Source organism: Pangasianodon hypophthalmus, chromosome 2, assembly GCF_027358585.1.
Source record: "Pangasianodon hypophthalmus isolate fPanHyp1 chromosome 2, fPanHyp1.pri, whole genome shotgun sequence".
In the NCBI taxonomy this organism is placed as follows: Eukaryota; Metazoa; Chordata; class Actinopteri; order Siluriformes; family Pangasiidae; genus Pangasianodon; species Pangasianodon hypophthalmus.
The window spans coordinates 20130485-20143708 of NC_069711.1; the positions used below are offsets into that span (position 1 = coordinate 20130485).

At 37.5% G+C, this 13224-nt stretch overlaps 1 protein-coding gene across 3 annotated transcripts in view; it reads right to left on the reverse strand.

The window, feature by feature from the left end:
- The window catches only part of nme7 (NME/NM23 family member 7), a 38350-nt gene that overhangs the window by 10254 nt on the left and 14872 nt on the right, over positions 1 to 13224 (reverse strand). Inside the window, exons 8-11 of one of the 3 annotated variants that reach the window (XM_034311031.2) lie at positions 8311 to 8375; positions 7614 to 7682; positions 4311 to 4412; positions 3074 to 4209 (exon numbers count right to left, since the gene is read on the reverse strand). In XM_034311031.2, the coding sequence (XP_034166922.1) occupies positions 4168 to 4209; positions 4311 to 4412; positions 7614 to 7682; positions 8311 to 8375 (278 nt within the window). In that variant the 3' untranslated portion in view covers positions 3074 to 4167. Of the gene's footprint in view, positions 1 to 3073; positions 4210 to 4310; positions 4413 to 7613; positions 7683 to 8310; positions 8376 to 13224 lie in introns of those variants that run through there. The other 2 variants (XM_026923886.3, XM_026923896.3) reach the window with 2 other exon arrangements.

Sequence of the window (13224 nt, forward strand, 5' to 3'; positions counted from 1 at the left end):
CTGCAGCAGGTTTCTCATTGGGTTTGGCTTTAAAAAAATATTACGCTAACGTATAAACATTTCTCTCCAGTAGTTGTATGCATGTTTTAACAAGAAGCTTATCAGTGAATACAGAGGTAAGCCAATATAATAGATATTGCTTATGCTTAGTTGGAAATGTTTTAACGTTTAAAACATTAGTAGGTTAAAAAGAGTATTTTGTAATAATCACACAAGAATGCAGAATGTAATCTTGTGGAATTTGACAATGATTAACTGAAAATGAGTAGCTTTCAGGGAGAAAAGGATCAGATCCTATGGTGTAGAAGCTGGACAATGCATTTTTGAACAGTCTGAGAGGCTTGCGTGGAAATTGCTTGGAATAATTGTCTAATGTTAATATTCCAGGACAAAGTTAATTGTGTGCTGCCAGGTGTGCATTGTGTATATCTCCTTTTCCCTTTCTAATCTCTTACTTGTATGACTGTTAGTTCCTCGTAGCCTAATCGGGGCAGCCGCCACTCATGTAACTGAGATGAAGGAGAAATTAACAAACTACTGAGTGGACTGAATGTGAAGGTGTTCCATTAATGGATTTAGTTGTTGGGGGTGACAGCTGGCTGTATCACCTGTGTTACACTCACAACCAAGTGAATGGAGAGCTATATATTGGACTGAGAAATCAGAATTTTTCATGCTCCCATTTGAATCTGAAACAGGATAGATAAGGGGCTAAATGTTCGTGTATTATGTTCAATGTTTCTCTAACATCATTCCACACAAATTATCATTTCCTTCTCAGACACTACTATCCTATACCTAAAGAAGGTCTGGGTTACAGGTAGGTTTGTGGACTTTACTGCAAGTCACGTGTTTAAAATTGGACACCTCTATTATTTTAGAGGTTGTGTATTAGATTTGGGTGTATTTGCTGGGTGGGTGTTTACAGAGAGACGGGTTTCATCACAATGAACTGTTTATGTAGGGTGCTGGACATAAATACAGTAGCTCTATGTTTATCATGCTTTGACAGGTGTGAAATTGAAGTGCTTGTATGATTGACTGTTATACATCCTTGTTTATTGCCTACAGTAATTACACAGCCTTAACTTTCTGCCCGTTTCTAGTGCTGTGAACATAGGCCTGCTCACATTTAGGTGCACTGTGATTGTTGTTTTTACCTGGATGTCCTTTACAGACTGCATACTGCAATCATTCTGCTCCTGTGGTGTTTATGTTGTTGACTCTGTTTTTATTTCTTAATTCTAATATAGACGATCATTTTTATGCTCGCCTTGACTGTCTCATGTGCTTGAAAAAGGCCCTGGTGGTGCTAGAAGCACCGCTGATGACATTAATTTCAATTAGGATTTTTCTGCATTGATAGTTCTGGGCCGGTCTCTAATGTAAATGACATCCATTTATTTATTTTATTATTAATGCTTTCAATGTCTAAATACTGCTCTCATCACTGTGCAACACTGTGTGAATTGTGACTTTGCGTATTTCCATGGCTACCTGGACACAGCACTGATTTATGCAAATTAAGGTGTCAAGTGAATGCGAGTGACCATAAAACACAGAGCTGAATTCTTCAGCACACGCCTGAGTCAATTTAAAAGTTCAAGCATGGGTGAATTAGGCTAAATATTTTCATAAGCTTAGCTTTTTGGAAGAAACTGGTCCTGTGTGTTAGTGTGCACTGCTCAAAATAATGAACCAATCAACATTAAAAATAAATAGGTGGCAGATGACCACACCCACCAAAGTCCTTAATAGCAAAGTCCTTAATAATGGAGTATTGCAGCTCTTGCGATCACATTATGTACAGCAACAGCCCTATAAATTTATGCTATAACAACCAGAGCAGCCAAATATGCCATTAACACGTGGCCACTGCTGCTATTCACCAATCACAGAGGCGGAGAGAGCCAGGAAGAGAGAGTAATGGAAGGGCAGGAGAGTGACAACGGCACTGAAGGAGGGAGGTGAAGAAGTATACATCAGGTTGAGCAGTGCTGATCTCTAAACTGACTTTTCTCTGTCTCTCTGCTGTGTGTGAGAGACGGTTCGACTGTGGGTGGGAAGAACACTTCTTTTCCAAGAGCCATAATTAAGTATGACCTTGTAGACCTTACAACATGGAAGTCATCTTCACTCAACAAGAAATTTAAAACAAAATAATACCATTAATAGTGTTTCTTAAAATCATGCATGTGTATATAGTGAATATATAAGCATAGTGACTTATGTAGATGTTTCATAAAGACAGTTATTCTGAAACAGGGAACCTGTGTATCTGTCTCCATGGTTACAGCACGACACCAGCATGTTGCTGTGCTCTGAAAGAAAGATAGGATTTAAAGGACGCTTACTGTGCAAAACAGTAAAAGCTCATTTTCTGATTACTAGGGGGAAAAATGGAACGCCGTTGTTAATATACAACGAAGTTCAATGTGAAATGTTAAATGACCTACAAAAATGCAGGAGTAGTGGAGGTATTCATTTATATGGTTATAAAACTGCTAGAATATTTTTAAACTGTCATAGAGTAACACTTGTTTGATAAACTAAGATTCCACAAATACACTGTTTCAGTGGGTGGTTACTTCATATTGCAATTCCTGCCTGTTAATTTAGTTGGTTCCTGTTCTATTAATATCCTCTTCTTAACCACACACACACACACACACACAAAAAAAAAAAAAACCACCACTGTGGATATTGTGGCTAATATACAGTACAAGTTACCACAGTGAGGCTAATCAACCTTACTAAGTCAGACAAATGGGACGATATAACAGAGAAATTCTGGCTGAGTCAGAATATCTGGTCAGGAAAAATCCAGCACAGTTTACAGCTCCTTAATATACAGTATCATAACTAGTATTATACAAATTAGTTATTTTTGTCATGACAAAAAGGAAAAAAAAAAATCAATAACCAAAGTCACCTTAAGAAGCAGACAACTGGCATCACTGATTCACTAATATACATAGATAATCATACACACACATTTAAGATGGCTTTCATTAAATAAACTAATGAAACAATGCTTTATTTAAAAAAAAAAAAAAAAAAAAGAAGGTCAGCAAAACTTTAGTTGCACAATAAGCACACACTGATTTAAAAGTTGTTATGAGTGCAACTACCATAGTAAACAGGTACTGCCAGTACTATTAATTTTCTGTTTTTTCAGCTTCAAAATTGTTGAACTTCATTTGAGCTAATGTTGGATGAATCAGTGATCTGATAATGACACAATGACTAATCAGTAATCTGGGACTTTCTGTTAATATCATCGTTATGTGCTGGCCTTATTCAGACAGGAAATACCATATTATTGCCTACAGTGTACAGTCCAGACTACAACAATAGCAAGTGACATCTAAATACTGACTGTGATTATAACCTTCAAGCCATTGTTAGTCAACGGTGTACAAACGAGTGTTAAATGAAATAATCATTACACAAAGTTACTGTGGCCTAAAATGAGTAGACGGCATGCAAAATGTGCTAAGTGCGTCTACTAAATATTAACAAGCATACCCTTCAAAGTTTCACAGAAAGTCTTTTGGTTTTTTTAAACAAGACCCACTACCAGATATTTATTATTTTATATTATAAGAAAAGAGGAAGCAGATCAGTGATCTTGTCAAAGTCCAATGAATCATCAGACCTCTTTAACCATATGAGAGACAGTTTCAAGGACGCACATGCATTGTTAATCCAACAGCACTGGCAGCATTACAAATGTACACCACCTGCACCTTGGCAACAAATTCAACACAGGTGGAACAAAGGTCAACAAGGACCTGTGCGCTGAAACGCTCTTTTGCTACACACCTGAATTGGCTGACTGACAAAGAATCGGAAACCCTGAGCAGTGTGCGGTTCACCGAGACGATACAGGATACAAAGCAGCCTTTTACTTAGGATGACTGACTTTGAAATGTAAGGTGTAACTTACAGTTGCAGCTCATGTTATTTAAAGCACCTAGGTACAGTTCAGGTAAAAAGTTCAGGTAAAAAAGCTAAAGGAGTTCAGCATAAAACGCCTATAAAAAGAAAATTATTTCATATTTGATTAAATTAAAATCTTCCTTCATGGTCCTGTTTCAAGTTGGAATTTCAATGGTCTGGACAAAGCAGCTATTAACATCACACAGGTCTGACAAGAGTTAGCATTCAGCACTGCACTATGGGACAGGTGGTCGTGGGTGGGCCTTTCTTAAAAAAAAAGAAAAAAAAAAAAAAGTAATTTCCATGCTTTGATGTGGCAAAGCTAAATGCACAAAGAGTGCACAAAGAAGAATAATTCTTTCACTCACTGGGTCGGCTGGACCGCAGAATTCTCTGAACTTTCTGGGTGCATCTGTACTGTGAATCTCAAGGGCCATGCAGGGTCCAGAACACAGCTCGGCCACCATGCTCTGCAACACAAGCAGTCAAGAGTTACCAAGATGTTGTTTGCTCTACCAACCACATTTACCAGTGAAAGAGTCTATTATGTTCCTGATATTGGATATTGGATAGCCCCTGAAAGACTACGAAATGGCTAGGGGTTCTACTCTACCTCCAAAGAAATATATAAAGAAAATCAGAGCCAACAATCATCGCTATTGTTTCAATGCCAGTCTTTTGCAGTAGGTTCAGTTTTCATTTGATGTTAATCTTCTTGGGTGAAAGCATGCCTGTAACTGTATGAGGAAAGTAGGAACTGAGACATAGCATGAGGAGAATCATTAGTAAAATGTGGCACATGAGATGATACCACTGACTCCTAATAAAACACATTCAAAAAATGACATCTGAAAAAGATTCCAACTAAAACAGTCCCACCACAGAGCCTCTGTGCATTAAGTGGCTTTAAATTGCATTAGGATGATAAACATCACATTCTATACCAGATAGTTCACCACTCGCTGCAAAACAATGGTCCTTTCTTTGTCTGTCTATTTAAACTACATTCTGTAGATGCATTTAAACCGGGTATTTTTCCTCATAGCGATTTTTTTTTAAATTTAAGCCAAACAAATCTATTTCTTTAATTAATTTTAATTAATACTTGGTCCACACTAATAAACTGAGACAGCGAATTTTAGCAACTGAAAAAAAAAGAATTTAAGCATGACAGAAAGATGACTAGACACAGCCTCTAAATTTGCCTCATCACAGCAGCAGCAGCAGCAGCAATTACACCAGTGCATTCACTAACACTCAGTCGTTTGCATGTTTATTTTCTGTGCTATAATGTTTTTTTTCACCCACACTACCTCTCTAGCTTTCTTCATTACACAGACCTCTCAGTACATGCACCATTTAAGGCTCTTATATTTTCAGGAAAATGCATAATCACCAGTGATTAACATCTTCAATATACACTCACGGGCCACTTTAATTTGAACTGTATTTGAATCTGTAATTTGAATCTGTACCAAATTATCAGACAATCATGTGACAGCAGTGCAGTGCAGAAAATCGTGTACATACAGGTCAAGAGCTTCAGTTAATGTTCACAACAAACATCAGAATAAGGAAAAATGTGATCTCAGTGACTCATTGTGGCATGGTTGTTGGTACCAGAAGGCCTGGTGTGAGTATTTCAGAAACTGCTGATCTCCTGGGAATTCACACACAACAGTCTAGAGTTTACACAGAATAGTGTGAAAAACAAACAAACAAAAAAATCCAGTGACCGTCAGTTCTGTCAGCAGAAGCACCTTGTTAATGAGAGAGGTCAGAGGAGAATGGTCAGACTTGTTCGAGCTGACAGGAAGGCTATGGTAACTCAAATAATCACTCTTAGCAATTAGAAAAATCTTGCCTGTTTTTTTTCCCCCAGTACAGTGAGCCTATGCCCACTGTAGCCTCAGATTCCTGTTTAGACCTATAGATGCAGGGTTTTATGTAACTGTATGTTATGTAATTTTATGTAACTGCTGACACATGATTGGCTGATTGGAGAGTTGCCTAAATGAGCAGGCATACAGGTGTTCCTATTAAAGTGGGCAGTGAGTCTAATTTGTTGTTAAATATCTGCATTTTAGACAAGCAATATTTATTAGTGAGTTGCACTTTCAGGACAGGAACATTACAAAAATCAAATCCCAGCACTACCCTAAACATTTACCCTAAAAAAAAGTATCTGCCAACTGAATGAATTTAAATGTAAATATCCACTGTCATATTCTAAATATGTGTTGGCCATCACAAACATTAACAACGTTCAATGTTTATTTTATAGCTCCCAAATTTTATACAAATGGCTAGACTGCATAAGGAAGTCAAAGTCTTCAATCTATGAAACAAACAAATACATAATAAATAAAAAAGAACGGTCTTTATTATGATAACCAGTAAAGTATGCTGGAGATGATATCTCTCATTTGGACCAGGTTATGGAGAATAAAGGTCTTGTCTACATGCTTAAACACAGATCCATTACAGAAACAGGAAAACACAAAAGATATGCTGTATAAACATGTTGTGTATAAGTTCCTCGAGACAGGTTGTGACAATCCCTGTACATAAAAATAATGAAAACATGATGCACGCACAAGACCATCCGCATATGTATTTATGCAAAGTCTTTAAAGCCATACAGAGAGCTAGTCAAATAAGCGCACAAGAGCGGAAAGTCTGGACCTCTCACATAACTCAAAACTACAGACCACACTGCCAACCTACTTAATTGACCTAGCTGGTACGCCATCAGAAAATCTAGACACTAGTATTAAACTGATTAACAAGCAGAAACATTAGGTTCTGTATAATAACATTAAAATGGTACTCTGTTACACTAATACTACAGCGCTCTTGAATTCTCAGTTGTGATTCGCCAGAAGGTGTTGATTAATTTTGTATAACAGCAGCTCTGCCAGTAGTTCCGGCTGTAATTCAAATCAGAGTATTATATTAATGCCCTTGATCTAATGTGTTATTGTTTCTAAACTAACAACTAATTCACAGGGACTTGTATGTAGAATGCTGTACATTAAGCCTAATAATTTAAAATTGTGTTGTAATAGACATATAACCAATGATATTGTGAAGCTTTTTGTAAGGAGACGTTTACTGAAAATTTATGGAAGGAGACTCCAGGGTCAGCATGTTGTAACAGTCAGTAGAAGTCTTACAAGACTATATAGAAGAGTCATCGGGATAGACAGCTTTGTACTTTCTGGTTTCTCAGTAACATGACATGCTAAGTTTTTATTTGTCTTATTAAAAGCAAGAGAAAAAAAGAGAGGCTAGTGAGGGATATTTTTGGCTGCTATAACATAAATGATAACAGGAACTCACTTGTCTCATAGATGTTCTACAACATTAAAAAGTAACTGCAAATTATTAAAAATATTGATGTGCCATTCATTAATAAATAAAAGATTGTAATCGTTGAAAAATTATTGTGGTATAAGTGGAATAAACCACTTTGAGATGTGCTGATATTGGAAAATAATCAACATCAGGGTGGTAACAATAACTCTATGTCAGGCTGCATCACACCACCCAGTTTTTGAATATTTTCCTGTAACAGTTATCTTGTGCTTTATTCCTTATATATGTGCTGCTATAGAGAAGTACATTGTAACTCTATACTAAAAGTGTGGTGTGAGATCTGCTCTACTTACTGTGTACTCCGAGACTACGCCTTTATAGACTTCAAGAAACTCCTCTGTATTTGCACGATCCATGTTGAACTGTGAAAATGATAAGAAAAATCTAAATACACATTTGAAACAGAGAAAAATGCAAAGTATTAATATGCAATAATTTAAATGAAACCAAGTGGAATATAAACAGTGGTCTGGTAGTGACTATTCATCAGGAATTGGACTACTTAATAACTGATTATGATTAATATGCATTTTATAAGGAACACTCCCAACTACATGCATAATAATGATCATCATAGCATCAAAGCTTCTACTGAACAGTTCTAGTTCAGGGCATTTATTCTGTACTATGATTAGACAACACAGGAACAACCAGGCCAGGGCAGATTCATGGCTATAGCCAGGTCAGACCATAAAGGAAAAAAAAAAAACGATGTCTGTCTTCTGTCACGTAATTTCATGTTCTCTGGAAATAGGGGTGACTAGTTTACACAGCTGACATGATAAGATTTAAAGTTTAATTATTCTTAGGATATTTTGCAATATTATTAAAATATTTCATCATTGTCATTGATAAGTAAATATCAACTACAGTAAACCATTTACATCATTGAAAATCAGTTATTCTATTATTAAAACCACACAGAAACACCTACATGACTGATTTAAAGGCATCACATTAAATTAACTTTAGAATTGTCAGTGCACTGACCATTTGTAATGCAGAGATCTCAAATCCAGCTTCTGTGATTGAGCTGAGGATCTTTCCGGTCAGAGCTGTGGATGCAACACATGTTAAATCCAATAAAATTTTGCATAGAACAAAACAAAACACATAGAACATCAAAAAATATCCAAATGCACATAAACATAGAATGATCCCCAGTGAGAACATACAGGTGCTACAGATACAGCTACAATGGTGAGCCTCATTTTCTTTCCTGCAGCACTGCTGCTACAGGCAAGTTCACATTTCTCTCTATCTTCTTGCTTTTTTGCACTATGCCCCACAGTGTGCGCCACACTGAGCCATTCGGTTTCAGGCACACTCTTCTCTAGTACCTGTGAGTAACATATCAAGAGTCATCAAGAGCGACACTAGAAAAAGCCCCATGAGACTCCGGTGCCATCACACCGAGCCTCATGCAGCGGGTCATGCTGTCACCTTCATCTGCATTCCCCTGCCTCAGACATGACAAAGACAAGATCTCTAGACTAGGCTGTATTTCTCTCCTTTACCAAAACTGTATACACAACTACACTGACAGATTCTGCTTAAACTCTCCTTAGCGATTTAATTAATATGCAGCATCAGTGTGTCAGACAATGAGGTGGCTGAGCATGGTGTTGCTGGAGAGTAGGTGTATAAGGTAAGAGCCAGCACCACAGTGAAGATAAAACAGCAACTAGAAAAAAAACGCACTGAGAGCCTGGTTTTTCTTATAATTCATCACGACTGTGATTTTGACAGATGGCCACTTGCACTTCCTTGGCAACCACGGAACAAAAAAAAGTATGCCAATAAAGTATCGTTACAAACAAGCTGTAACTCTTACAGGAGACCTTCATCCTTCTGTTTAACTTTTAGAGTTGTCTGTGACTGTTAAACCAAACGTTAGAGTCCACTAGATCGTAAAATCACAGGGAAAACTATGATCACTATTAGCACAGTGTTGTAGTTCTAGCTTTCCCTCAGCACAGTCTCCTCTGGAAAAAAGCATGCAGTGATTATACTAGTAAAAACCAGTAAAAAAAAAAAAAAAAAAAAAAACCCTCAGAGGCCACTGTGTTTAGTCAAACCACAGTGCATTGAATTACAATGGAGAAGCAAACTCCTCGCAGAACACAAAAAGCTTAATTTCTAAATATGAACTACACCTAAACCAAAGGGACTTTAAATAAAGTACTTCTAGCCTGGGACTAGCCCAATATGCACCTGGGAATCCACAAGATAAGTGGTGGTGTGATATCATTATCTGTCATGGCTTTCTAGCTCCCAGAACTGACGCTTCACTATAATAGCATGTATTCATTACTGCTACATTGTACATTAAGGAACAGCGAGTACAGTCCTGGTGGTGAAACATAACTCGAATGACAGATTACACAGATCTGCTGAGTAGAGCAGTCTGTGCAAATAATCAAGATCCAACAGCCACATCCAGAACACAAATATGAGATGTATCTGCATTACTATTTACATGTTACAGATAAGATTTATTTTTTTATTCAGTATGGCTGCAGCACCACCTGTGGAGAGTCTGAGAGCATGCAAATGGTACCGTCATGCCACCTATATGTTCTCTCACAGCATCATCATCAAGCCACAGCCCCATCAGCCGTGCCTCGACGTAAGCACGTCTGTTGCTAGGCAATTGGGTTGGGGCTGCTTAGCAACGCATTTCTCTATTCCAGGCATGAGCAAGCGCTTTCATTGGTAGAGAGCATTTTATTCAGCTTTAGTCAGCCACAGTTGGTCATGGATAATATCTTTCACGTGATCTATGATAAGGAAAGTACAAGTATTGGTATAGGGAACCTTTGGCCCAGTTAATTTCCATTACACATACATCTGGGATTTTGAAGTTAAATCTGTTTTCTAAAGCTCTCTATATGAGCTTTATTATTAGTTGTATACTATGGAGAGTTTATTTCCACTAATTATGTCAAATTACTGTCAAGGTTGTCCTTCTAATGGTTACATGAGACAAGAGCTATATATACTTTGTCCCATGTGGCATGGCACTTGGGGAGGGATTAATGAACAATGCTATATTACCTGCAAGGCCACTAGTTACACAGTATTGATGACTGCAGTAAAAATCCATACAACGGTTTAAACATTGATGTGTCACTAGGCTTTGTCCTAGTGAAAGTGTAAAATATTGCTTACTATGAGGGCTTTAACAATAAAGCTGAGTAAATGATTAGCCATTTATTATAGCCTGGTAGTTACTTGTTGCATGCACTTCTATAGCATGAGCCTAACTTGTATATGTCCATGCTTTCTCTTAGATGTTTTCTCTTTCATGTTCCCTCTAAGGCAGGCTGCGCAAATGTATTCAATTCATAACCATTCATATGAGCTTGTGTTGACAGGATGAAAAATGTTAACAATGGTAAGCCTAATGGCCAGACTGAATATGAACAGCTAACGAACAACAGTTGAGAGATCATATTATGTGTGAGCACAACACAAAACAAAAGCAAAGCAACAACAGAAAGACGAGCTGCCACCAGCAAAATGATCAGGGAGGCTATAGTTTAATCTCTAAAATTACTTCCGTTATATCTGCTCTCTCAGTAGGGGGTTTTGGCTAGCATTTGCCTCTCTCATCAGAGATCTGCTGGGCTCCAGGCCTCTTAATAAAAAAATAATATAGGCTTCTGTCCGTCCTGAATCGCCAGCTGTCGGCATCTAAGCTTGAGGCCTTCGGGCAGGACACACTCTCACAGGAGGTCTTACATGTTAGTGTGTGTGTGTAAATCCAGGGGGAGGGGTGGGCTGTTTGTAATGTGTATGCTCACAGTGCGGCTCGGTATATCTGTCAACCAGTTACCTCACAGAAAAACATTGTGAGCAGGTGAAAACTTCTTCCTTAACAAACTTCTAATAATATACTTTGACACCTCTTCTATAAGAAAACAAATATATTTTAGCAAAAAAGACAGGAAAAAGTCATTTATTTAGGTTACTCTCTAACCTTGCCTTTGTGGTCTGCCTGCAAAGTAACAGTTTAACAAAGACTGCCTAAATGCAGACAGTCTGCTCAGTGACTGATAAAATCTTGAGAACTACATGTGCTTTTCTCACAATTTCATCATGTTGTTAGATAGTTACTTTATATGTCATAGTGAAATGGAAATTAAGCCTAAACGGTTTCCATTTGAAATCATCTGGCTGGCAAAATGTCCACGATGTTCCTGCACTTTCACATCATCAAAACAGGGAAGAGCGCTTACATACTCTGTTCTGACAACAGCAAACAAAGTTAAATTGTTTAAAATGACCCAATAAAAGGACATTAACAAAACACAAATTTAATCAACAGGTCAGAACTAACTAAATTAATCAGCAATTATTTCCCCACTGATGTAAAACAGGCGGTGATCAGTAGAGTAAAGCGACAACGATGAGGTTTGTGTTCAAATGCCACAAGTGGCTTTTAACTCAGGTGATAAAACGGAGATGGATGTAAATGATGCTCATAATCAAAGTCCGAACTCATCCCGTCATAAACTTATAATTATTTAAAAATTTGGCAGCATTGTTTTCCACAAGTAAATTAAATGGTAAATGTAACGGTAGACGCAGCATCTTTCAGTGGAACCAGAATGAAATCTTTAAATGCAATTTCTCCCTTTTCACTTTTCTCTCTCCATCTTTTCAGGCTTTAAAATGCTAGAAATGTACTTCAGGTTGAGATGCATATATGCAAAAGAGAAACATATTTCAGTGCAGGAACATCTGTAGGTTTCAGAACTATATATAGTAGAATATATGTCAAAACTTGATCATGTGTAGGGTTTTCCAAAATCGCCACACATCTGAGATGCATGCATCTTTCAAGAGATTAAATGTCAAACATTCCCCCATTTATTTATTCATTTATTTGTATTTAATTCAGCAACTGATTTCACAGTATCAACTATAGCAAACTTTATTATATCTCTGCCCTTGATGCGTGACAGCTTTTTCAATGCAGAAGAACAAACTGCAAAGCACACTTTCCCTTCTCATCACATGTGTAGCATTGTTAAACAGCTTAGTTCAACTCTAACTCTCTAACATGGACAAGCTGAATTTGGCTCTCACTTCTACACGTGAATTATATGGGTTAATCCGGGGCCACTGGCTGACCAAGGAGTTAATTATCTGACCTTTACAGTTCTGTAGAGTGTAGGAGTCTGAAAAATGTGGCAGGACAAGGCTGCAAATATGCAGGGAAAAAAACAGCAGAGAAAAGAAAACCAGCCAGAATTTCAATACACTGCTATCTAGTAATTTTCATATGACCAAATTATCTGCAAAACATTTCCTATTTGAAGACATGTCAGAATGAAAACCTTTTTTTTTAAAGCTGGGCCAATGACCTATTTTGTGGCTTCTGTGCTTTTGCTGAATATTCCCACCCAGGCCAATTTAGCCACTACAATGTGAAAGATCAACTCTGGGCATGCTAGTTATGTAAAATCTCTACCCTCAGCTTCATCCAGAGGATTGGAGATTTCACAGGTCACTGCCTTGGTGGTATGCTCCATGAACAGGGATCAGGAGAGGGATTTAGAAAGAGAAAATTCAGAGGGAAGGAGGGTTAAGAGTATGTACTGGCTTTAGGGAGAGATATTCATCATGGCCAGAGGAAGAGGGGAAAAAGTTATATAAAGAGAGAGGTTTAACAGTGAAGGCTAGCAGGAGTAGATGTTTTAAAGATATTTTAAAAGTAGAAATGCAATTAAGTGACATGCTTTCTGCATACGTGGACATACACAAAACAAGTATACTCTTGGAGGTTAGCACATTTAGCATGTTAAGAATTCATTCCTGTGCAATTTAACAGAAAGAGTCTCATCTGCTTATTGTATTGAACTAAAATAGTTACTGACAACATGCATGTCCTGGCCT